General features: G+C 46.4%; 1 protein-coding gene across 1 annotated transcript in view; it reads right to left on the reverse strand.

Annotated features, from left to right (window-relative positions):
* Window positions 1-26104, reverse strand: part of MAP2K1 (mitogen-activated protein kinase kinase 1) — a 66615-nt gene that overhangs the window by 8761 nt on the left and 31750 nt on the right. Inside the window, exons 6-9 of the mRNA XM_044283155.1 lie at window positions 21599-21723; window positions 15977-16184; window positions 6496-6560; window positions 5406-5467 (exon numbers count right to left, since the gene is read on the reverse strand). Of these exons, the coding sequence (XP_044139090.1) occupies window positions 5406-5467; window positions 6496-6560; window positions 15977-16184; window positions 21599-21723 (460 nt within the window). The remainder of the gene's footprint in view (window positions 1-5405; window positions 5468-6495; window positions 6561-15976; window positions 16185-21598; window positions 21724-26104) is intronic.

Consider the following 26104-nt stretch of genomic DNA (forward strand, 5'->3'; position numbering starts at 1 on the left):
TCCCACTAACAAAGCAAGGGTTAACAGCCAAACAAGACTGTATCTTTATTGCCCTGACTGCCATTTACAGAAACACCCAATATGTGGCCGTACACTACTGTACGGCCACACAGCGGGGCGTAGAGGAAAAGGTGCGCAGTTTGGTTTTTTGGAGGGCTGATTTTTATTTACACCGTGTCCTATTTCAACCCCCCAATGCACCCCTGGAGTAGAAACTCCCTAAAAGTGACCCCATTTTGGAAACTACGGGATAAGGTGGCATTTTTTTGGGGACTATTTTTAGGGTACATATGATTTTTGGTTGCTCTATATTAAATTTTTGTGAGGCAAGGTTACCAAAAATTTTAATTCTGAAATTTCATCTCCATTTGCCATTAACTGTTGAGGAACACTTAAAGGGTTAATAAAGTTTGTGTAATCAGTTTTGAATACCTTGAGGGATGTAGTTTCTTAGATGGGGTCACTTTTAGGGAGTTTTTACTCTAGGGGGCATCAGGGGGGCTTCAAAAGGGACATGGTGTCAATAAAAAAGGCCATCAAAATCGGCCTTCCAGAAACCATGTCGGTCCTTTCCTTTTGCGGCCTCCCTTTTACTGATACAGCAGTTTATGACCATAAATGTGGCATTTCTGTTAACTGCAGTATCAGGGTAATAAATATTAACTTTTGTTTGGTTGTAAACCCTTGTTTTGTTATTTCAACGGATTGAAATAGAAAAGTGCTAAAAATAGCGGTTTTGGCTCAGTTTTTTTTTGACCGTGTTAATCTGGGGGGGTTAGGTCATGGAATATTTTTATAGAGGAGATTCTTACGGACGTGGCGATACCTAATAAGTCTTTTTACAATTATTTAGGTTTTTGACTATATTATCCTTTTTGATACAAAAAAAATTATTTTGTATCTCTAAAGTCTAAGTCATTTTTTTTTTTTTTTTAATCCGATTATCTTATGTGGGGGCTCATTTTTTTGCGGGATGAGAGGACGGTTTTATTGGCACTATTTTTGGGCTATATGACTTTTTGATCGCTTGCTATTAAACTTTTTATTATGTAAGGTGACAAAAAAAACAACTTTTTTTTTATTTTTTTCTGGACCATGTTAATCTGGGGCGTTAGATCATGGGGTATTTTTATAGAGAAGATTCTTACCGACGCGGCGATACCTAATATGTCTACTTTTAATGTATTATTTTAGTTTTTTGGGGTGTCTCAAGTCTGAGAACCAGTTTTTTTTAATCCGATGTCAGTGCTAAATTGGGATATAAATTTAGTACTCCATGGAAGTGTAATACTCCCTGAAGCAACCAATAATGCAGAGGCCCGGATGATCGGGGCACGTGTCACATTGAGTTGTGGCGTCCTTCCGTATCCCGCTCCTGTGACACACTATGCACCTTTTTTGGGTTCGTCCCTTCTTTCCAGTATGGGGGACCACACCTGGAAAGTGTTGGCCAGGGACGATCCGGGCGCCTACAGTTCCCGAGGTACTCCGGCCTGCTCTTTCCCGGTCCGAAAAGATCAGGGCCTTGAGGACTGCCTCATAGAACTGAAGGAATGTCCCTGTGTTGCCAGCGCTCCGGAACAGCACAAAAGAGTTGTACATGGCAACCTGCACCAAGTAGACAGCAACTTTTTTGTACCATGCCCGGGTTTTGCGCATGGCGTTATATGGATTGAGGACTTGATCAGAGAGATCAAGTCCACTTGCCACTCTGGTGGCAAGGGACTGGAACAAGGGGATACTGGTATAAAAGTTATCCACGTACAGGTGGTAACCCTTATCCAGCAGTGGGTACATAAGGTCCCACACAAGTTTCCCGGTAACACCCCGAGTGGGGGGACATTCTGAGGGTTGAATCCAGGAATCTCGCCCCTCGTATACACGAAATTTGTAAGTGTACCCTGAGGTACTCTCACAAATTTTGTATAGCTTCACGCCATACCTCGCTCGCTTGGAGGGCACATACTGGCGGAAAATGAGTCTCCCCTTGAACGCAATGAGAGACTCATCAACCGCAACCTCCCTTCCAGGTACATAGGCCTCCATGAATTTGGCCCCAAAGTGATCGATGACCGGCCGTATCTTATACAGACGGTCATGGGCAGGATCACCACCAATGCAGACATTTCCGGATGGCCTCAAACCGGAAGCGTGTCATGGCCGTACTGTAAAGTGGGGTCTGGTATAGGACGTCCCCACTCCAGTACAGCCTGACACTGGGTTTCTTGACCAGGCCCATATGCAGCACGAGGCCCCAAAATGTCCTCATTTCGGCTGCATTGACCGGCGTCCAGGCACCGGGCCTGGCCAAAAAGGAGCCCGGGTGTTGAGCAACGAACTGTTGGGCGTACAGGTTCGTCTGCTCCACCATCAGATTTACCAGTGGGTCACTGAAAAAAATGACAAAAAAAGTCATATTCAGTGTAGCCCACTGTGGAAATCTGGATTCCTGATTGGCCTACAAAATCAGGAATCACGGCTTTGTATCGCTCTGGGCTACACCAGACTAGTTCACCGGCAGGGTGCTCCGGTGGATTTAACTGGTGGGCCGGAAAACTAGTAGGAGCCCCAGAGCTTCTCGTACTAGGCTGGGCCACAGGGTCCCTAACATGGCGGTCCCCTTGCTCCGCCTGGCGGCGTCTCCGCGGATGACAACGCGAATGTGGGGTCATCCTCGTCCTCATTGGGACTCTCCGAGTCGGAGGCAAGCTGGGCGTATGCCGAGAACGTCCGGCGGGCCATAGGGGAGTGTGTGTCTGCGTGTGTAATTGCGTGTGTGGAAAATCTTTATTTGGTGTGTGTGTGGGGGCACAGGTGTTCGCGAACTCACCCTAAAACTAACAGAAAAAAAAAAAAAGGGCTAAAAAATGTGACTTTTTTTTTCCAAAACAGTTGATCAATCGTCTGAAGTTGATCAGCGGTGGGGTGTGCTATTCGCTAACAGTGGCCGGCCACAGTCAGCGTACACAAAAACAAAAAAAATAATAAATCCTGCACCCCAAAAAAGTTGGGGGGGGGGAGCGGCAGCACCCCTGGGGGGGGTCTAGGGTCACACAGCTGTGCTGTGGACCCCAGACACCCTAACTTAGGGTGATGCAATCAAAGTTTTCAAACTAACTTTCCCTTTATTTTCCCTGCCTAACCCAAACTTTCCCTATGCTTTCCCTATGTACCTGCGGTATAGATGGGGGGTGCTGGGGCACAGATCGGGTCCTGGGGGGCACAGATTGGGTGATGCTGGCACCGATGGACACAACGTGCAGGCAGCTCCTCTCTCCTCCAGCTCCGGAACACAAAAGGAGGAGGAGAGGAGCGCTTGCAACTTTTGAATCTCGTCCCGCCCACCAACCATCACCTCTCAGGATCGCAGGATGGTGATTGGTGGGGTAAAATCACACCACCATCACCATCCTGTTCCGGGTTATCGGGTCTTCAGAGACCCGAATAACCCGGAAACGCAGAAAAGCGCAGGTCTGAATTCACCTGCGGTTTTCTGCGATCACCGACATGGGGGGGGGGGGGTCACAGGACCCCCCGGCGCACTTAGCCTAGGTGCCTGCTCAATGAGTAAGTACCAGGGCATCATGATGTACCAGTACGTCATGTGTCCTTAAGAGGTTGAAGATGACGGTCTGCAGTTAAAGCCCATCTTGTTTGCTTCATTTCAAATCCATTGTGGTGGTGTATAGAGCCAAAGATTTTAGAATTGTGTTGATGTCCCAATATTTATGGACCTGGCTATTTATTATCAGCAGTTTTGAAAACTGTGGGATCTGCGTGAAGAGGAAAAACTGCAATGGAGGAATCCAGTGGGCGCATCTACCTGGTATAAGGTAAGTTGATTCATTAAACAGATATAGTATATTTTCTAAAGAGACTGCAGAGGAAAAATAATTTTTTGAAGGGATTCTCTGAGATTGAGAACTGACATAAGAAAATGAAAAAAGTCAATTTTCATCTAAACACTTTGTAATATCTTATCTCTGCAAATATACGATCACTTGAGTTTATGGGCCCAAAGCCTGGAGACAGATTCTGCTGACAAAAGTTCCTGTTCTGATTTCTGTCAAACGGTGTCATGGAGACCTTGCATGGCTCTCAATCAACAAACATAAAGATGTACCTACATAAACACACTGCTATTAAAGCCAGGTCAAAGGTATACGTTACAATTCACACCAGGTCTTCAAGACAATGCTGTGCCTTATAGGAATCAGAACAGGAAATTGTCTCAGAAGCCTTCTTCAGGTTTTGGACTAGCAACTTCAAACAGTAATTTTTATGATCTATTTATTTAGAAACAGATTTACAATTTGAATGTCCAATAAAATGGTATTTTCCTCATTTTTTCTGATAGGTATCCTTTAAAAGGAACCTGACACCATGAAAATGCAGCGCAATCTGCAGGCAGCATGTGAGAGCAAGAGGAGCTGAGCAGATTGATATTTAGTCTCATGGGAAAAGATTCAGTAAAACTTGTGATTTATTAATTTAAATCTCTGCTCTTTTTATTCTTAGGAGTCATGTGGGCGGTCCTAACTCAGTAACAGCGTTCCCTGTATTATACAATGTTAGGCTACTTTCACACCTGCGTTCAGGTGTCCGCTCGTGAGCTCCGTTTGAAGGGGCTCACAAGCGGCCCTGAACGCAGCCATCTGGCCCTAATGCAGTCTCAGTGGAGGCGGATCCACTGAGAATGCATCCGTCTGCCAGCGCTCAGCCTCCGCTCAGTGAGCGGACACCTGAACGCTGCAAGCAGCGTTCGGGTGTCCGCCTGGCCGTGCGGAGGCGAGCGGATCCGTCCAGACTTATAATGGAAGTCAATGGGGACGGATCCGCTTGAAGATGACACCATATGGCTCAATCTTCAAGTGGATCCGTCCCCCATTGACTTTCAATGTAAAGTCTGAACGGATCCGCTCAGGCTACTTTCACACTTAGAAATTTTTCTAAGTTATAATGCAGACGGATCCGTTCTGAACGGATGCAAACGTCTGCATTATAGGAGCGGACCCGCTCCGAACACTAGTGTGAAAGTAGCCTTAGCTGTCAATTACTGAGTGGTAGCGCCCACATGACTGCTGAGATTCAATGAATAAAGTACACAATATACTGACTCTTTTCCCATAAAAAGCTATAATCAATCAGCTCAGCTCCTCCTGCTCTATAAAATTCTGCCTGCAGACTGATCTGCATTTTGAGGACACGTTTTCTTTTAAGAACAAGTCTAATTCACTGCAGCATGGACATTTCTGAAACAGCAATTCATGCCCCATGACAATGCGTGAGGCCTTCAACTGACACCTAGAGGACTGTTTTTCCTTCCAGACATACGGATTGTAATTCACTTGTACAATATAAGCAAAGGAACAGGATACATCTGCCTGCATAATGGTCATACCCACCATTTATTCACAAAGTCCTGGAACTCTGCTCCAAACACTCCACTGGGCAACTTCGGAGGTGGCTGAAAGTGGAGAAGAAACTGCATTACACAGAGAATTATGTAAAATATGTAAAAACACAATAAATACACAATAAGTAAAAGGGAAGAGCAGCATCCCAATACTTTTCTGGTGTATTTCTCCAAAACGACCTGACAAACAATGCTTTGAGTCAAGAGAAAATGTTCTCTTTAGAGCTTGGAGACTTTGCTAAATGATTTTGTGCAAATAAAACTGAGAAGTGGATTAGAGGCCTTACATAGGCCAATGATCAGTGCAACTATTGGAAAGGAGCGTTCCTAGAACGTGTGTAAAGGATCCGCTGATCACCTGATGAATGAGTGAAAACCTGCATCAGGCTGGGTGGCTTTGCCTGCTTCACGGTGGCCTGGATCTCTTTCAGAGGAGCATGGATCAACTGAAGTTCTCCACTTCAAATCCAGGGTAAGTGAATCAAAGTCTTAAGGCCCCCATACCCATTAGTGTATCGTTGGCTAAAAATGCTGAAAATGTCAGGTTTGGCCAAAAGTCTGATATGCCCACGGAGCTCCTGACCCTATTCAATGATGTTGAGGGGAGAAGGATCGAGTAAAATTAATATTTTCTCCCCAATCCCATTGTTCTCTTGGTAGTAAAACCACTGCCAGTAGTGTCTGTCAGCAGTTTTCTCCCCACTTAGTACACGTACACCTTAGGCCGAAACAAATATGTATAGGTTTGGGGTAGCCGGGAGAGATAACTGTCTGCCGAACCATCATTCAGCCATTGGCTATTGAAGGAGTATAACAGTCTTTAGGCTAGACATATGTGGCATCTTCTGCAGCTCAAGAGCCCCTTATATCCTTCCCCACAGCAACAAATTGTAAGCTGTAGAAACAGCCCCATCATGTTTTTTAGGATGTGAGCATATAAATGTTATAACCCCATATAAATAGAAAAAAAACTAAAGACTAACTGATCCTGGACAAACTACTTCTTAATGCAGTACACACAAAGAGAGGCAAGTAAAATGCACAGGAGACACCAACACATAAATGGACTGAAAATTTACCTCATTCACTATATAATCCAGTAACTCAAAAATGGCCATAGGAGGTCGGCTGTCCGGACCATAGGCTGCAAAAAAGCAAAGCAATAGAGTTAGAGTTTTAGAGATTACAACACAAGATAATGTCTGTGGAGAGCAGCAGCTCTGAGTGCAAAAAAGTTACTTGATGGTTTAAAATGTTTAGCACATGACAGAAGCTTTTAAAATAAAAATGTAATTAGTACATGTCATAGAAGTCACTGTGCCCCATCAGCCTTGATTATTGTGTCCAAACTTTTGGAGATGGAAATTGTTATCGTTAATATAAGGTAATTGGCAACTATTTCACAAGGGGTTATTTTGCCATCCTCTGGATCAACGCTGTACAATAATAAGTTGCATTTGATGGATGTGTTTTTTTTTTTCAATGTTACTATGCCATCATGCACACAACCTAATTAGACTCATTTGCATACATCAAAACATTATATTTTTCACAGCAACGAGGGCACATATGAACATGGGACCAACACAGATGCCTTCCGCTGCCAAGTGCACATACAACAGGTCAGCCAGTGTCATGTTTGGTCTGGGAAAACAGGTATTTTCCTCTTAGCATGTGCTACTGGACTGATTTACAGCCAGGTAAGGTCAAATACCGGACCGGATTTTAAATACCAGTCCGGGTTTTGGCAGCACCTGGCTGTCCTTAAATAGGCAGCTGGGCTCAGAAGCCATGTCTCTGTGTTGAGATCTGGGAGCCTTGTGTCTGGATGAAGGTTTGCTACCCGTTTGGTGTGAAAACAGGTTGGAGCTGCTATCAGCAAGGACTCTGAGGCAGAATTGCCGCATGGTGAGAATTACCACCAACACCACAAGGTGACTTTTTGTTTGAATAGGACTGCTTGTTTTGTCACTTGCCTAAAGTGTGAATAAAACACTGAACTGTTTGATCCAAAGAACTTGTTGTTGCCTCTATACTGCGTACACTAATCCTGTCTACCAGAGCGAGTCCCCACAATTGGTGGAGGATGCGGGCAGGAGGAATGAGGCTGGCGTGAACACCGATATTTTTGGTTTCTGCATTTTTCAGGCACAGTTTTATTTTGTACATTAAACCAGCTGTATTACAACTAGTGCCCCACGACAAAATGGAGGCTGTTGTGAAGGCCCTCATAGAGGCTAACCTGCGAGGCTAATAATCAGCAGCAGGAGACTAACCAGTTGCTGCTACAACACATGATGGCTTTGCAGACAGCAGGAGCAACCTTGAGTGTCCACGATGCCCGGAAAGCAGTCTGTGCCGCGATTCCCAAGATGACCCCCGCAGACAACATCGAAACCTACCTGGTGATGTACGAGAAAGTAGCCATCAGAGAAAAGCTAACCCGTGACCAGTGAGCTGAGGTCGTCGCTCCATTCCTGGCATCCTCGCGGTCTCATGGATGTGGCCAAAGAGGTGTGGGAACAACAACCCACTCCACATAAAAAAGTGTCATTGAGTACGTTACCCAGATGCAAGATTGGATAGAGACAGTGTATCCTCTTGTTAGAGAGCATATGGAGGCAGGCTTGGGTCAGGATCTGTAACCAGGGTGATCGGGTTTTGGTTCTGGTGCCGACCGTAGACAGTAAGTTCCTGGCTAGGTGGCAGGGGCCCTACGAGGTACTCGAGAAAATTGGAGATGTAAACTACAAGGTACACAAGCCAGGGCGGTGAAACCCGGAACAGGTTTACCATGTAAATATACTCAAACCGTGGAAAGATAGGGAGACCTGTACTGAAGACAGCCCACGGCCAGGTTTTCTAGGAGAAGAGGTACCGGCCCCTCTGTCTGATGCAAGAGAGGCGGCTGCCACAGTAAAAATTGCTAACAGCCTCTCCTCTAAACAGACTCAGGAGGCCAGGGAGTTTATTAGTCGAAACACGGATGTGTTCTCAGACCTCCCTGGACACACGTCCATAATCCAGCATGACATTGTCACTGAGCCTCAGGCAAAAGTCCGAATAAAACCATACAGAGTGCCCGAGGCTCGGCGACAAGCCAAATCGGAGGAGGTGCAGCTAAACGTCATTGAGGAATCAAAAAGAGAGTGGGCCAGTCCTATAGTATTGATACCCAAGCCGGACGGGACGTTGCGCTTTTTCAATGACTTTCGAAAACGTAACGAGATTTCCAAATTTGATGCATATCCCATGCCCCGGGTGGATGAGCTCATCGAGAGGTTAGGTTCAGCCTGGTATTTTTCTGTTTTGGACCTCACGAAAGGGTACTGGCAGGTACCCTTATGGAGGCTGCCAAAGAGAAAACTGCCTTCATCATGCCTGAGGGGCTGTATCAATATAAGGTCTTACCCTTTGGTCTGCATGGCGCCCCCGCCATTTTTCAGCAACTAATGGACATTGTGCTTCATCCACATCCTCGGTATGCTTCGGCTTACCTGGACGATATTGTGATCCACAGTACCTACTGGGAAAGTCACCTACCCAAAGTGCAGGCTGTAGTAAAATCCCTTCGGAAAGCTGAACTAACCACTAACCCGCAAAAAATGTGCGATAGGGTTAGAAGAGACTAAGTACCTGGGGTATGTCATTAGGCACGGAGTCATCAAACCCCAAGTGATCAAAATAGAGGCGATACGGAATTGGCCCCGACCTGTCACCACTAGGCAAATAAAGTCATTCCTGGGAATGGTGGGCTATTACATAAGGTTTGTTCCTCACTTTGATACTCTAGCCGCGCCCTTGACAGGGCTCTTGAAGGGACACAAGTCAATGATGGTTCACTGGGTTCATCGGGCGGAAGAGGCTTTCTCCGCATTGAAGTCGCCCTGTGCGGGTCCCCGGTTTTGGCGACACCCGACTTCAAAAGGGAGTTTATAGTACAGACCGATGCCTCCGAAGTAGGTCTCGGTACTGTACTGTCTCAGGAAGTCAATGGGGAGGAGCATCCCATTGTCTTCCTCAGCTGTAATCTCACCCTAGCCGAGACCCGGTACAGTATAGCAGTGTTTCCCAACCAGTGTGCCTCCAGCTGTTGCAAAACTACACCTCCCAGCATGCCCGCACAGCCACATGCTGTCCAGGCATGCTGGGAGTTGTAGTTTTGCAACAGCTGGAGGCACGGTGGTTGGGAAACACTGCAGTATATAGTGAGAGAGAGTGCCTGGCTATCAGGTGGGCACTAAAGTCTCTCCGCTATTATTTATTGGGGAGAAAATTCCGCCTGATGACTGACCACCCCCCTCTCAAGGGGATGAGCCAGGCCAAAGACAGAAATGCCCGGGTCACTCGATGGTTTCTCCCTACAAAACTTGATGTCCCGGGTACACTGTCTGGAGTAGGGCTGCAGCTAACGATTATTTGAATAATCGATTAGTTGCCGATTAATTTCTACGATTAATCGATTAATCGGCAAAAACGACAAAATTACAAAACAGAGGTTTATATGATCTTACTTGAAAAAATATGTTCAAAGGCCATATTAAAACAAATTGTGGACGGCGCAGTTATGGAGAGGGGGATCTGTGGGCGGCGCAGTTATGGAGAGGGGGATCTGTGGGCGGCGCAGTTATGGAGAGGGGGATCTGTGGGCGGCGCAGTTATGGAGAGGGGGATCTGTGGGCGGCGCAGTTATGGAGAGGGGGATCTGTGGGCGGCGCAGTTATGGAGAGGGGGATCTGTGGGCGGCGCAGTTATGGAGAGGGGGATCTGTGGGCGGCGCAGTTATGGAGAGGGGGATCTGTGGGCGGCGCAGTTATGGAGAGGGGGATCTGTGGGCGGCGCAGTTATGGAGAGGGGGATCTGTGGGCGGCGCAGTTATGGAGAGGGGGATCTGTGGGCGGCGCAGTTATGGAGAGGGGGATCTGTGGGCGGCGCAGTTATGGAGAGGGGGATCTGTGGGCGGCGCAGTTATGGAGAGGGGGATCTGTGGGCGGCGCAGTTATGGAGAGGGGGATCTGTGGGCGGCGCAGTTATGGAGAGGGGGATCTGTGGGCGGCGCAGTTATGGAGAGGGGGATCTGTGGGCGGCGCAGTTATGGAGAGGGGGATCTGTGGGCGGCGCAGTTATGGAGAGGGGGATCTGTGGGCGGCGCAGTTATGGAGAGGGGGATCTGTGGGCGGCGCAGTTATGGAGAGGGGGATCTGTGGGCGGCGCAGTTATGGAGAGGGGGATCTGTGGGCGGCGCAGTTATGGAGAGGGGGATCTGTGGGCGGCGCAGTTATGGAGAGGGGGATCTGTGGGCGGCGCAGTTATGGAGAGGGGGATCTGTGGGCGGCGCAGTTATGGAGAGGGGGATCTGTGGGCGGCGCAGTTATGGAGAGGGGGATCTGTGGGCGGCGCAGTTATGGAGAGGGGGATCTGTGGGCGGCGCAGTTATGGAGAGGGGGATCTGTGGGCGGCGCAGTTATGGAGAGGGGGATCTGTGGGCGGCGCAGTTATGGAGAGGGGGATCTGTGGGCGGCGCAGTTATGGAGAGGGGGATCTGTGGGCGGCGCAGTTATGGAGAGGGGGATCTGTGGGCGGCGCAGTTATGGAGAGGGGGATCTGTGGGCGGCGCAGTTATGGAGAGGGGGGATCTGTGGGCGGCGCAGTTATGGAGAGGGGGATCTGTGGGCGGCGCAGTTATGGAGAGGGGGATCTGTGGGCGGCGCAGTTATGGAGAGGGGGATCTGTGGGCGGCGCAGTTATGGAGAGGGGGATCTGTGGGCGGCGCAGTTATGGAGAGGGGGATCTGTGGGCGGCGCAGTTATGGAGAGGGGGATCTGTGGGCGGCGCAGTTATGGAGAGGGGGATCTGTGGGCGGCGCAGTTATGGAGAGGGGGATCTGTGGGCGGCGCAGTTATGGAGAGGGGGATCTGTGGGCGGCGCAGTTATGGAGAGGGGGATCTGTGGGCGGCGCAGTTATGGAGAGGGGGATCTGTGGGCGGCGCAGTTATGGAGAGGGGGATCTGTGGGCGGCGCAGTTATGGAGAGGGGGATCTGTGGGTGGCGCAGTTATGGAGAGGGGGATCTGTGGGTGGCGTAGTTATGGAGAGGGGGATATGTGCACTGTTATGGGCATAACAGTGCACAGATCCCTTTCCTCATAACAGTGCACAGATCCCCCTCCCCATAGCAGTGCCATACACAGACCCCCCCCTCCCTTTAGCAGTGCCATAGACAGATCCTCCCCCCTCCCCATAGCAGTGCCATACACAGACCCCCCCCTCCCCATAGCAGTGCCATAGACAGATCCTCCCCCCTCCCAATAGCAGTGCTATACACAGACCCCCCTCCCCATAGCAGTGCCATAGACAGATCCTCCCCCCTCCCCATAACAGCCCCGGCCCCGATGCTTATAAGTCGGACTAATCACGTCTGCATCTTTATTTTACCTTTTTACAATGACGCTCCTGTAACAGCCAGGCAGAGCGGACGGCGGCGTAACGTCACTCACTCACGTGACGCACCTGCTCCGCCCACCTCATGAATGAAGGAGGCGGAGCAGGCGTGTCACGTGAGTGAGTGACGTTACGCCGCCGTCCGCTCTGCCTGGCTGTTACAGGAGCGTCATTGTAAAAAGGTAAAATAAAGATGCAGCGCCCGCCCGCATAGCAAAGAATCGGCGATTATTCGATAACTGGATTCGTCGACAACGAATCCAGTTATCGAATATAATCGATTACATCGATTAATCGTTGCAGCCCTAGTCTGGAGTGTGTTTTCCCCTTCAGGGGTGAACAAAGGGGAAGGGTATGTGACACAATGAGAGGTTTGGTCTGGGAAAACAGGTATTTTCCTTCCAGCATGTGCTGCAGGGCTGATTTACAGCCAGGTGAGGTCAAATACCGGACTTTAAATGCCAGTCCGAGTTTTGGCAGCACCTGGCTGTCCTTAAATAGGCAGCTGTGCTCAGAAGCCATGTCTCTGTGTTGAGATCTGGGAGCCTTGTGTCTGGATGAAGGCTTGCTACCTGTTTGGCGTGAAAACAGGTTGGTGCTGCCATCAGCAAGGACTCTGAGGCAGAATTGCCGCATGGTGAGAATTACCACCAACACCACAAGGTGACTGTTTGAATATGACTGCTTGTTTTGTCACTTGCCTAAAGTGTGAATAAAACACTGAACTGTTTGATCCAAAGAACTTGTTGTTGCCTCTATACTGCGTCCGCTAATCCTGTCTACCAGAGCGAGTCCTCACAGTAGAAATCTGCTGACAGATGCCCTTGATCAGACTAAGACCTCATGCACACAAACGTAATTTCAGTCTAAATCCAGTAGTTACTAAAACATACATGTCAGGAGAGGTGATAGGTCCTCTTTAAGTAGAAGCAGTTCAAGAAATAAAGACTAACTTTGTACATGATCTTTTCTATGTTTTAATGTATTAAAAAGTACTCCCGGCTATACTAAAATATCATTCCAATGAGTCATTAAAGGGGTTGTCCAGGTTCAGAGCCCAGACATATCCCCTTCTTCACCCAGACAGCCCCCCTGAGATGAGCATTTCATTAGATCTGGAGACGTACCAGGTCTCTGCTAGGTGAAGGCTTCCGCGTAGCAGTGTTCCCAGTGATGTCACCGGCACTAATGGGCATGCTGTAAAATGGCTAGGGCAGCACTAAAGCCTGCCCATTAATGCCGGTGAAGAAACAAGTACAGCATATGATCTGTGGGCGGCGCAGTTATGGAGAGGGGGATCTGTGGGCGGCGCAGTTATGGAGAGGGGGATCTGTGGGCGGCGCAGTTATGGAGAGGGGGATCTGTGGGCGGCGCAGTTATGGAGAGGGGGATCTGTGGGTGGCGCAGTTATGGAGAGGGGGATCTGTGGGTGGCGTAGTTATGGAGAGGGGGATATGTGCACTGTTATGGGCATAACAGTGCACAGATCCCTTTCCTCATAACAGTGCACAGATCCCCCTCCCCATAGCAGTGCCATACACAGACCCCCCCCTCCCTTTAGCAGTGCCATAGACAGATCCTCCCCCCTCCCCATAGCAGTGCCATACACAGACCCCCCCCTCCCCATAGCAGTGCCATAGACAGATCCTCCCCCCTCCCCATAGCAGTGCTAACTTTGTACATGATCTTTTCTATGTTTTAATGTATTAAAAAGTACTCCCGGCTATACTAAAATATCATTCCAATGAGTCATTAAAGGGGTTGTCCAGGTTCAGAGCCCAGACATATCCCCTTCTTCACCCAGACAGCCCCCCTGAGATGAGCATTTCATTAGATCTGGAGACGTACCAGGTCTCTGCTAGGTGAAGGCTTCCGCGTAGCAGTGTTCCCAGTGATGTCACCGGCACTAATGGGCATGCTGTAAAATGGCTAGGGCAGCACTAAAGCCTGCCCATTAATGCCGGTGAAGAAACAAGTACAGCATATGAAAACAGAAAGACCCTAAGGTGGTCCAGAGTATATTAATAGAAAGCCAAAGAAAAATAGCTAAAAGCTACAAAAAAAAAAAAAAAAAAAAAAAAAAAAAAAAAGAAGAACACACACCCCGGTCATGTCCCGTTTATATAAAATTTTGCTTTTATGATGAGTAAAATAGAATGAATATGTGCCCCCCAAAGAACTTGATTAAAATATTGCTCTCAATGCCTGTATTGTAGTCTCAGCGATATCCTTAGGTATATAAGACAACAAACTAGAAGGGACTGTGGATGCATTTAACCCTCATACATTCAGAGCTGCCTAATCCATAGTGGATTGTCATCCGATTTATCAGAAGACAAACATACGTCCACTCTCAACTGAGAGGAGTTGATAGTTACCCCAAAACTGGTAAAGGGGTTACTCTAATAAATTGCAAAGTGGCCTAAACAATGTATCTTTTCGAATGGCTACTTTAGTAAATGACTTGTGAATGTATCTAGCAGACGGCAGCTATTTGATTCAGCTATACCATCTGTGGAACTGTAAGCCTTTGTCACAGCAGATACCAAGTCAGTCCCCAAGTTCTGTTCATATGTTGTAAGAGTATAGTGATAAATCATGGTAGTGTGCCTCAAGTGCCCGCTGCCAGACAAGACCGAGAGGTGGAATTTAAAACCTAGGACAGGATAGCTTCCCTGACATGTTTCGCCGTGAAACCGGTGTCATCAGGGGTAAGGAACTTCTAGCAAGCAGATTGTGTAAGTCATGGGTCTTTTAACTTGTAAAGTTGTTGCCTAAATAGCGATGAGGCCAGTCAGTGAAAACACCTGCTTAAATGTCATAAAGAAACCCCCATCACCAGGGCCAATCTCAGACGGACGCCGGTGCAGGTGCCCTGAAGCAGGAACAGCCTACGGCAAAAGATGTCGGGAAGCTATCCTGTCCTAGGTTTTAAATTCCACCTCTCGATCTTGTCTGGCAGCGGGCACATTACCATGATTTATGACTATAAGCATTCGTCTTACGAGGTATGAACAGAACTTAGGGACTGACTCAGTATTTGCTGTGAGAAAGGCCCACAGTTCCACAGACCGTATAGCTGAATTACATAGCGGCCGTCTTCTAGATACAGTCACAAGTCATTTACTGAAGCAGTCAACTGTAGCCATTGGAAAAGATGCATTGTTTAGGCAACTGGCCGAATTATAAATAAAATTTTGCTAGTTTTTCTCTGTATAAAGACTTAGATAATAATGGCTAGCATTGCTTAACCCTTAAGATACCAGAGTTTTTTTTTCCCGTTTTCATTTTTCTTCCCTACCTTCCTTGAGCCATAACTATTTTTATTATGTTTTTTTTTTTTTTATGTTAGTCTGCCACCTGGTGGCCAAAATAAGAAATGCTACTTCAATACTGTCAGCCTCTTTAGCGAGGCTGAGAGCATTGAAACCAATTACAGGCATCCTCATGGGCCACAGAGGATGCTGGTAAGATGTCTGGAAGTGCAAGCTTCCTGGTTTTTGACACTTTAGGTGCCATGATCTCACTTGATCACGGGCATCTAAAAAGGCTTTAATTACCGCGATCGGCATTATTGCCGGTTGCGATAATTAGCCGCAGGTCTCTGCTGTTTGAAACACCGGCACCATGTTTGCCTATCGCTCTAGTAGCAAAAGGGTTAATGACAACAGACAGCTAGATATTTCATAATGTCCTCTCTGGCGATTTATTAATTAGAGTAACCACTTTACCAATTTGGGGTAACTCAAGTCCTCTCAGTTCGAGAGTGGCCGTATCTTTATTTCTTCTGATAAATCGGATGACAATCCACTACGGATTAGGCAGCTCTGAATGTATGAGGGTTAAATGCATCCATAGTCCCTTCTAGTTTGTTGTCTTATATACCTAAGGATATCGCTGAGACTACAATACAGGCATCGAGGGGAATATTTTTAATCAAGTTTTTTGGTGGTGCACATATTTATTCTATTTTAATGATAGTAAAAGATAAGTTTTATATTATACACAGCAGTGCAGGACAGATCTCCGTGGAAATCAATGCAGTATTCAGACATACACTTGACAAATTGCTGAAGAAAACACAGTAGTAAGTACAGAGACTTGCAAATGCAATACTCACAGCTAATGGGGCGACCAGGTGGTCTGGGACGGGGAGACAGATCAGATGACGAAGGGTCTCCTTCAACAGAACAGCCAAATATCAGTTCCAGCTCCTTAGCATCAGGGGGTGGAATTGGATAGCGCCCAATAGCCATTTCCACCAGTGAGAGACCCATGCTCCAGATGTCAGACTGCACAGAGTAATGTGTGCCTTGTAGTCGTTCCGGCTAGAGTAAGAGAACATACAGTCATATGAATAAGATGCACTGCAGATAGTGATGTCTACATTTGATTTTTCACATAGTTTTGGAATATTTTGAATGCTCCAATGTGTTAAAAAAATAAATAAAAAAAATTCATCTCATAAAGGTAGGGGGTCCCGTCAGCACATGGGGGTTGACAGACATTTATGAAGATCGACGATTTAGACACCAGTCTTATTCTCTCCTGCCCTGGCGGTTCATCCGCCTAAGTTATGTAGAGGTGCCGGCCTCTACACATGCTAGTGTAGATTTAGACCATTTTCTACTCCTAAAACAGGGGTGTAAAATACAGGCCGGCTGGCCCTCCCTTTTTTTAGGCCTGGCGTTAGCGTTCGAAAAGGGGGTAAAGTCGCAGATTGAGGCAAAAATAACCTTTGCTCCGCAATCTGCGACAGATATATGCCAAAAAGTGGTTGATATCTGTTCGTAAATGACTCATCGTTTTTTCCTAATATCTCTGGCCTTTATGTGCCGAATAGAGTACATGTCAGTTTTGTCATTTTTACTAACTGGAGACTGGCGTCATAATGTCTAACCAGTTGTTTGTCTATGCCAGCAGGTGCGAATGTAACCATAGGGACCCCCTACCCTCACCTCAAAGAAACATTTGGAGTACAAGCAGCAACAGCAAAAATTATCTATATTCTGGTGAAGATTTGTTGACTTTGCCTGTCCTGCTGCCAAGCATTTTTGGGCAGACCGAAATAACTTTTCATCCCTGCTGTAAAGGTGACAGCATTTGGTGCCGCTGTTCTGTGGAGGACACGTGACCATGTTCCAATAAACCCCGGTTACGAAACACTGTCCTATGCATTGTATTCATAATAAAGAAGCAGAGAACAGACCATCAGCTAGTCAAAAACACGTGAGCACCAAGAGGCCTACTCTGCAACTTGTGCCTATACATTGCATTCGGAAAGCCTTCAGAACCTTTCACTTTTTTCACATTTTGTAGCAGTCTTCGGCTACTTTCACACTAGCGTTCGTCGGTCCGCTCGTGAGCTCCGTTTGAAGGGGCTCACGAGCGGACCCGAACGCAGCCGTCCAGCCCTGATGCAGTCTGAATGGAGCGGATCCGCTCAGACTGCATCAGTCTGGCGGCGTTCAGCCTCCGCTCCGCTCGCCTCCGCACGGACAGGCGGACAGCTGAACGCTGCTTGCAGCGTTCGGGTGTCCGCCTGGCCGTGCGGAGGCGTGCGGATCCGTCCAGACTTACAATGTAAGTCAATGGGGACGGATCCGTTTGAAGATGCCACAATATGGCTAAATCTTCAGGCGGATCCGTCCCCCATTGACTTTACATTGAAAGTCTGGACGGATCCGTACGAGGCTATTTTCACACTTAGCTGTTATATGCTAAAATAATGCAGACGGATCCGTTCTGAACGGAGCCTCCGTCTGCATTATTATGATCGAATCCGTTCAGAACGGATCCGATCGAACGCTAGTGTGAAAGTAGCCTTATGCTAAAATAAAAAAAATAATTAAAAATTTCCCCCTTTCAATCTTCACTCAATACCCCATAATGTGAAAGCAAAAACTGAATTTCAGATATTTTTGCAAATTTACTAAAAAAAAAAAAAAAAAGGACATAAGTAGTCAAACCCTTTGCTATGACACTTGAAATTTAGCTCTGGGGCCTCCCATTTCTCTTGAACATCTTTGAGATGTTTCCACACCTTGATTGGACCGCTTGTTTGCGGTAAATTCAGTTGATTAGACATGATTTGGAAAGACATAGCCCTGTCTATATAAAGGTCTTACAGCTTGACAATGCATATCAGAACAAAAACCAAACCATAAGCAGAAAAGAACTGCCTGTAGAGCTCAGAGACAAGATTGTGTGGAGGCAAGAACTTGAGATGGGTACAAAAAACGTTTCTGCTCCACTAAAAGTTCCCAAAAGCACAGTGACCTGCATAATTCTTAAATAGAAGAGTTTGGAACAGCCAGGACTCTTCATAGAGTTGGCCACCCCACCAAACTACAACCCTAAATGCAAAAAGATATACAATTATTTATTTGCAATTTATAAATTATTTAAAACAGAATGCAATGATTTGCAGATCTCAAAGACCCATATTTTATTTACAATAGAACACACATCAGATTTTGAAAGTGAAACATTTTACCATTTCATGAAAAAATTAACAGATTTAGAACTTGACTGCAGCAACACACCTCAAACATGTTAAGACAGAGACCATGTCTACCAATATGTAGCATCCTCTCTTTTATCAACAGTCTGTAAACATCTGCAAAGTGAGGAGAATTCTAGCTGCTCAACGGTCTTGGGTCCTCTTTGCCGAGTTTTTGGTTTCATGATGCACCAAATGTTTTCTGTTGGTGAAAGGTCTGGATTCAGGCAAGCAAGCTTGGCACCTGGACTTTAATCCTGCGAAGCCATGCTGTTGTGATGGATGCAGTATGTGGTTTAGCTTTGTCTGGCTTAAATATGCAAGGCCTTCCCAGAAAGAGATGTTGTCTGGATGGGAGCATAGGTTATTCTAAAACATCTGTGTTCAGCATTGATAGCGCCTTTTCAGATGTGTAAGCTGCCCACGCTGTAGACACTAATGCAACCCCATACCATCAGAGATGCAGGCTTTTGAACAGCGCGCTAAGCTGGATGGTCCCTCTCCTATTGAGTCCGCAGGACACTGTGTCTGTAGTTTCAAAAACAAATCAAGTTTTGATTAAATCTGACCACAGAACAGTTTTTCATTTTGCCTCTGACCATTTGAAATGAGCTTTGGCACAAAAAAGACAGTTGTGTTTCTGGATGTGTTGACATATGGCTTCTTCTTTGCAGGAAACAGCTTTAACTTGCATTTGTGGATAGTACAGAAAACTGTATTCACAGACAATGATTTCTGGAAGATCACGAGCTTCCAATATTGAACGTCGGCCTTGTCCTTTCTATATGGATTTGAATCTTTTGATTATATTATGTACTATAGATGGTGGGATATTCTAAGTCTTCTCATCTTTATGTTGGGGAACATTTTTCTGAAATTGTTCCACAATTTTTAGACAGTTTTCCGCAGATTGGTGAAACTCTGCTCACCTTTGCTTCTGAAAGACCCTGCCTTTCTAACATGCTATTTTTGAACCCAGTCCTGTGACTTTGTTGCAGATTGCTCCTCTAGCTGTTTTTGTTTTATTAGTACCACTTACTTTTCCAGCCTTTTGTTGCAATCAAGTTCTAAATAAGTTAATTTTTTTTTGTCAATGAAATGGTAAAATGCCTCACTTTCAATATCTGATATGTGTTCTATGATTTACTGTGAAAGAAATACTGTTCTATAAGATTTACAAGTCATTGCATTCTGTTTTTATTTACATCTTACACAGCACCCCAACTTTTTTGGAATAATGGTTGTAAGTAATCACTGGAGAAGGGCATTGGTAAGAGAAGTGACCAAGAAACCAATGGTCACTCTGGCTGTGCCCCAAATATCCTGTGTGCAGATGGGAGAAACTTCCAAAAGCTCAACCATCACTGCAGCACGCCACCAATCTGGGCTTTATGGCAGAGTCACCAGAAAGATGCGACTCCTCAGTAAAAGACACATAAAAGTTAGCAAAAAAAAAAAAAAGCACCTAAAGGACTCTCAGATTGTGAGAAACAAGATTATTTGGTCTAATGAAACAAACATTGATATTTCTGGCCTCAATTCTAAGCATTGTGTCTGGAGGAAACCAGCCACTACTCAAGACCTGCCCAATACCATCCCTACAGTGAAGTATGGTGGCAGCAACATGCTGTGGGGGGGGGGGGGGGGGGGTTCCAGTGGCTAAAACAAGAAGTGTAGTCAAGGTTGAGGGAAAGGTGAATGGGGCAAAGTTCAGACATATTCTTAATGAAAGCCTGATCCAGAGTGCTCTACACCTCAGACTGGGCTGGAGGTTCACCTTCCCACAAGACAATGACCCTAAGCACACAGCCAGGACAACAGATGAGTGGCTTAGGGACAACGCTGTGAATGTCCTTGAGAGGCCCAGCCAGAGCCCTGACTTAAAACCAACCGTCTCCATCCAACCTGACAGAGCTTGACAATAATCCCCAAATCCAGGTGTACAAACCTTGTTGCATCATACCCAAGAAGACTGGAGGCTGTAATCACTGCCAAGGGTGCTTCAACTAAGTCCTGAGTAAAGGGTCTGAATACTTAGGATACTTTCACATTAGCGTTTTTCTTTTCCTGCATAGAGTTCCGTCACAGGGGCTCTATACCGGAAAAGAACTGATCAGGCATATCCCCATGCATTCTGAATGGAGAGTAATCCGTTCAGGATGTCTTCAGTTCAGTCGTTTTGACTAATCAGGCAAAAGATAAAACCGTAGCATGCTACGGTTTTATCTCCGGCGAAAAAAAACTGAATACTTGCCTGAATGCCGGATCCGGCATTTTTTTCCATAGGAATGTATTCGTGCCGGATCCGGCATTCAAAATACGCATGCGCATACTATTAAAAATGAAAAAAAATAAAAAATACTGGATCAGTTTTGCCTGATGACACCGGAAAAACGGATCCGGTATTGCAATGCATTTTTCTGACTGATCAGGCATTTTTTCAGACTGATCAGGATTCTGATCAGTCAGAAAAAATGACATGCGTTTACATACAGTTTGCCTGATCAGGCAGGCAGTTCAGGCAACAGAACTGCCTGTCGGAATCAAACACAAGTGTAAAAGTACCTTTAGTTTTTCCTTTTCAATACATTAGCAAAGATTTCAAACATTCTTTTTTGACTTTATGATAATGGGGGATTGAGTGCAGAATGCTGATTTTTTTTTTTCTTTTAACACAAGGCTGCAACATAAAATATGGGTCTGAAGACTTTCCAAATGCACTGTATATAAGAACTCCTGTTCAGAGGTGTAGTGTCTTCATATATTTGGAACACGTAGAAAACACCATTATTTTCTCTTATGCATCTTTCAAATATTTGCAGTGTTGTAAAATGTACCCTAATTTACAGTATACACTCCAGGCGTTCCATACAAACTCTCACAGGAACAAAGTGTTAATCCATTTTCTGCAATGCATCAAAATGTCTCTGGGGGACATAATGTGAACGGATTACACCCACCCCCACCCCCACGTGTATCGGAGAGCTGTTATTACACACACACACATACACACAATCACTGTGTGGGAGGACATTTCTAATACTCCATCTGCTGTGTGACACACAATGTGAACAAATGGCATCCAGTATACAAAGATAGCATATCTTGCACGCTGCATGGCAATCAGAAAATTACATAATGCGCACAAGTAATGCATGCTCTATGCCACACAACTTACAGTACAGGCGTGATAATGAGGTGGATCTGTACAATATATTGGAAAGACATATAGACACTCACGGACATGTATGATCTCGTCCCCACAAAAGAATTTGCCATTGAGTCAATGAGCTGTCCGCTGACTCCAAAGTCACAGAGTTTGATTTCTCCTCTGGAGTTCACAAGAATGTTAGATGGCTTCACATCTACAACAGAGTAAGGAAAGAATTAACGAGCGCAGAGGAATAGCAATAGAAAGTACTGGAGCTGGGGGTGGCATGGAGCAGACCGCAGTAGTCAGAGTATTCCTTCCTCTAACAATGTGCTCAGTTACTTGGTGACAGATGCTCTAAAAGCTTCTCCTATGGGGGCAATTAAAGCACTTGTGGATGGACTCTACTGCTACATGGAGATTCAGACTTCCTACTGACAGCCGCTGCTGTCCTTGGTGAAACAATGAAAGAAGGCGCCGTATCCAGTGATCAATGTGATGTACTGTAGAGCATGTAACTCACACGGCTACGCCCGACTGCTGCCTGCTCTATACCGACGGGTGAAATCCAGGTTTCATTATGTTTTTCAACTAATCTGTATGATGCAACTCGAAGGCAAACGTACTGTTCTTTTTCTCGCGGCAGATTTTTTTTTAAGAGCAAAGGAGAATTAATCTAATGCCATTGCACAACAGAAAATATACTGTATGCCAACGCCTTCAAGTGGACTTCTGAAATAAAAAAATGGTTTCCAATTCTGACATTTCTTATTAATATCTGATACTCAGAAAGCTGGGTAACAATTGGTGTGGCTCAGCTATCTCCACCAGTCCCATAGAGCTGAACAGAGTTGCAGTGTGCATGCGTGACCGCCGCCTCATTCCCCTATACCCAGCGTTCAGACTCCGACCAAGCAGTGTGCATGCATGACCGCCGCTTCATTCCCCTATACCTAACGTTCAGACTCCCACCAAGCAGTGTGCATGCATGACCGCCGCTTCATTCCCCTATACCTAACGTTCAGACTCCCACCAAGCAGTGTGCATGCATGACCGCCGCTTCATTCCCCTATACCTAACGTTCAGACTCCCACCAAGCAGTGTGCATGCATGACCGCCCCCTCATTCCCCAATACCCAGCGTTCAGACTCCCACCAAGCAGTGTGCATGCATGACCACCGCCTCATTCCCCTATACCCAGCGTTCAGACTCCCACCAAGCAGTGTGCATGCGTGACCGCCGCCTCATTCCCCTATACCCAGCGTTCAGACTCCCACCAAGCAGTGTGCATGCATGACCGCCCCCTCATTCCCCTATACCCAGCGTTCAGACTCCCACCAAGCAGTGTGCATGCATGACCGCCCCCTCATTCCCCAATACCCAGCGTTCAGACTCCCACCAAGCAGTGTGCATGCATGACCACCGCCTCATTCCCCTATACCCAGCGTTCAGACTCCCACCAAGCAGTGTGCATGCGTGACCGCCGCCTCATTCCCCTATACCCAGCGTTCAGACTCCCACCAAGCAGTGTGCATGTGTGACCGCCGCCTCATTCCCCTATACCCAGCGTTCAGACTCCCACCAAGCAGTGTGCATGCATGACCGCCGCCTCATTCCCCTATGCCCAGCGTTCAGACTCCCACCAAGCAGTGTGCATGCATGACCGCCGCCTCATTCCCCTATACCTAGCGTTCAGACACCCATCAGTGTGCATGCATGACCGCCGCCTCACTCCCCTATACCCAGCATTCAGACACCCACCAAGCAGTGTGCATGCATGACCACCGCCTCATTCCCCTATACCCAGCGTTCAGACTCCCACCAAGCAGTGTGCATGCGTGACCGCCGCCTCATTCCCCTATACCCAGCGTTCAGACTCCCACCAAGCAGTGTGCATGTGTGACCGCCGCCTCATTCCCCTATACCCAGCGTTCAGACTCCCACCAAGCAGTGTGCATGTGTGACCGCCGCCTCATTCCCCTATGCCCAGCGTTCAGACTCCCACCAAGCAGTGTGCATGCATGACCGCCTCATTTTCCTATACCCAGCGTTCAGACTCCCACCAAGCAGTGGGAATGCATGACCGCCGCCTCACTCCCCTATACCCAGCATTCAGACACCCACCAGTAACATAACAGGATAGGGGATAAAATTATTTAACCTCTTTAAGAGGACTTGACGGCACTCCTGATACGTCCGTTTTAGTGACTACTGGTTTTACCCATAAAATATCAACTCCCCAGCACTTTATCTTAGATCTTTGCATACTGATGTTCCTCGGATATTACTGTTAGGATTCATGCACACGACCATATGTATTTTGCGGTCCACAAAAAATAGGAATGACATCTGTCATTCTGACAGCTGGCCACTGATAGAACAGTCCTATCCTTGTCCATAATAAAAGGACAATAATAGGACTTTTGTTTTTTTTTGGGCAGAACAGATATACGGACATACAGAGTAAGGCCTAGTTCACACGATCGTATGGCTTTTCTAGTTTTTTGCGGTCCGTTTTTCACAGATCCGTTGTTCCGTTTTTGAGTTCCGTTGTGTTTCCGTTTCGTTGTTCCGTTCCGTTTTTCCGTATGCCATGTACAGTTTACAGTAATTACATAGGAAAAATTGGGCTGGGCATAACATTTTCAATAGATGGTTCAGAAAAAACGGAACGGAAACGGAAGACCTACGGATGCATTTCCGTATGTGTTCCGTTTTTTTTGCGGATCCATTGACTTGAATGGAGCCACGACCCGTGATTTACGGCCAAATATAGGACAAGCTCTATCTTTCAACGGAACGGAAAAACGGAAACGGAAGGCATACGGAACACATTCCGTTTTTTTTGCGGAACCATTGAAATGAATGGTTCCGTATACGGAACACAAAAATACGGCCCGTACACCCGCAAAAAAAACGTTCGTGTGAACTAGGCCTAACTTCCGTTTGTTTTTTTTGCGGACCCATTGAAATGAATGGTTCTGCATATGGTCCGCAAAAACCCCCAGAAAGGACATGGAAAGAAAATACATTCGTGTGCATGAGGCCTTAGAAATTAAGTAAATTGACAACACCCTGTGAATAGTGTCTCACTACACCAAGAATTAAGAGTCGTGGCAGCCTAGTCAGCAGAAATGTACCGACTTCAACTCTGGATTTAAAATAAAAAATTTAAATATTCTATATTATTGTTCTATAAAATGCACATATAAATGCAGTACTCAGGAATTTAGAGAAGACATTCTATTGCAATAAATATAATTTACGTGATGGTGAAGAAAAGCCCGATGCTGCCCTAATTTTACAACAGCATGTTCTTAGTAATTATTTGACATGGGTAAGATATGTCGGAGGCAGAAATTTAGCTTTCTGACTTCACAGCCCCGTTTTTTGGTCTGAGGACCACCATGTCAAAATGCGTGACTCTCAAGGGCCTCAATAAAACAAAGAGCCGCTTAAATCCAATACTGAAAATACCTGTATAAAATGTCTGATGGGTGGGAGTTCCACTTCTAGGACCCACACCTATTTGGAGAATTGGGATCCCCTATTTCCCTGGTCAACACTCTAGAGAGGTTCAGGCATGCAGCTCTCTCTATTGTAATATATCTCCCAATCATCGTTGCCTGAGGACTCAGAGGGCATGCAGTCTTCTACCGCCCCCCTCAGGCCTGAATTAGGCATAACACACTAAGGCCCCTTTCACACCAGCGAGTTTTCCGCGCGGGTGCAATGCGTGACGTGAATGCATTGCACCTGCACTGAATCCTGACCCATTCATTTCAGTGGGTCTGTGCACACGAGCGTTTTTTTTTCCCACCCATCAGTCCTGTGTTATGTGAAAAACACAGCATGTTCTATATTCTGCGTTTTTTCACGCACCCCTTGCCCCATAGAAGTGAATAGGGCTTCAGTGAAAAACACATTGCATCTGAAAGCAAGTGCGGATGCAATGCGTTTTTCACCGATAGTTTCTAGGAGATGTGGTTTGTAAACCTTCAGTTTATTATCACGCGCGTGAAAATCGCATCAAAACGCATTGCACCCGCGCAGAAAAAACTGAACAACTGAACGCAATCGCAGACAAAACTGACTGAACCTGATTGCAAAATGGTGCGAGTTTCACTGAACGCATCCGGAGCCAATCCATCACGCTCGTGTGAGAGGGGCCTAACAGTTTTCCCTGGACCTTTCGACAACCATGTTATCTGTGTCCTGATAGATGGTGGCGACATGGCATTTTGTACAGCAGTCTAACGCCATCAGCATGTAGAGACATTCCCAATCAACAAGGGGAACAGTATCACCCTGTATGATGCAGAGCTCTAAGGCCCTGTGCAGACAGTACTGAGGGTATACTACTGTAGTATCTAAAACAGACATGTCAGGAGATGGGACAGCTCCTCTTTACGGTGGAGTTCACCCTGCGTTTAGACCCCCGCTGGGCTTTCTGTTGGGGGTATACATTTGAATACCTCAAACATATGCCATAATGGGTAAATTCACTTCAATGGTGTAAACAGAGTGCAAAGGATTCAGATTTGAAAACCTTTTGACCTGTGAGCAATTGTCTTATTTAGCGGTCAGAAACCAAC

Source organism: Bufo gargarizans, chromosome 2 (assembly GCF_014858855.1).
Source record: "Bufo gargarizans isolate SCDJY-AF-19 chromosome 2, ASM1485885v1, whole genome shotgun sequence".
Lineage (NCBI taxonomy): Eukaryota > Metazoa > Chordata > Amphibia > Anura > Bufonidae > Bufo > Bufo gargarizans.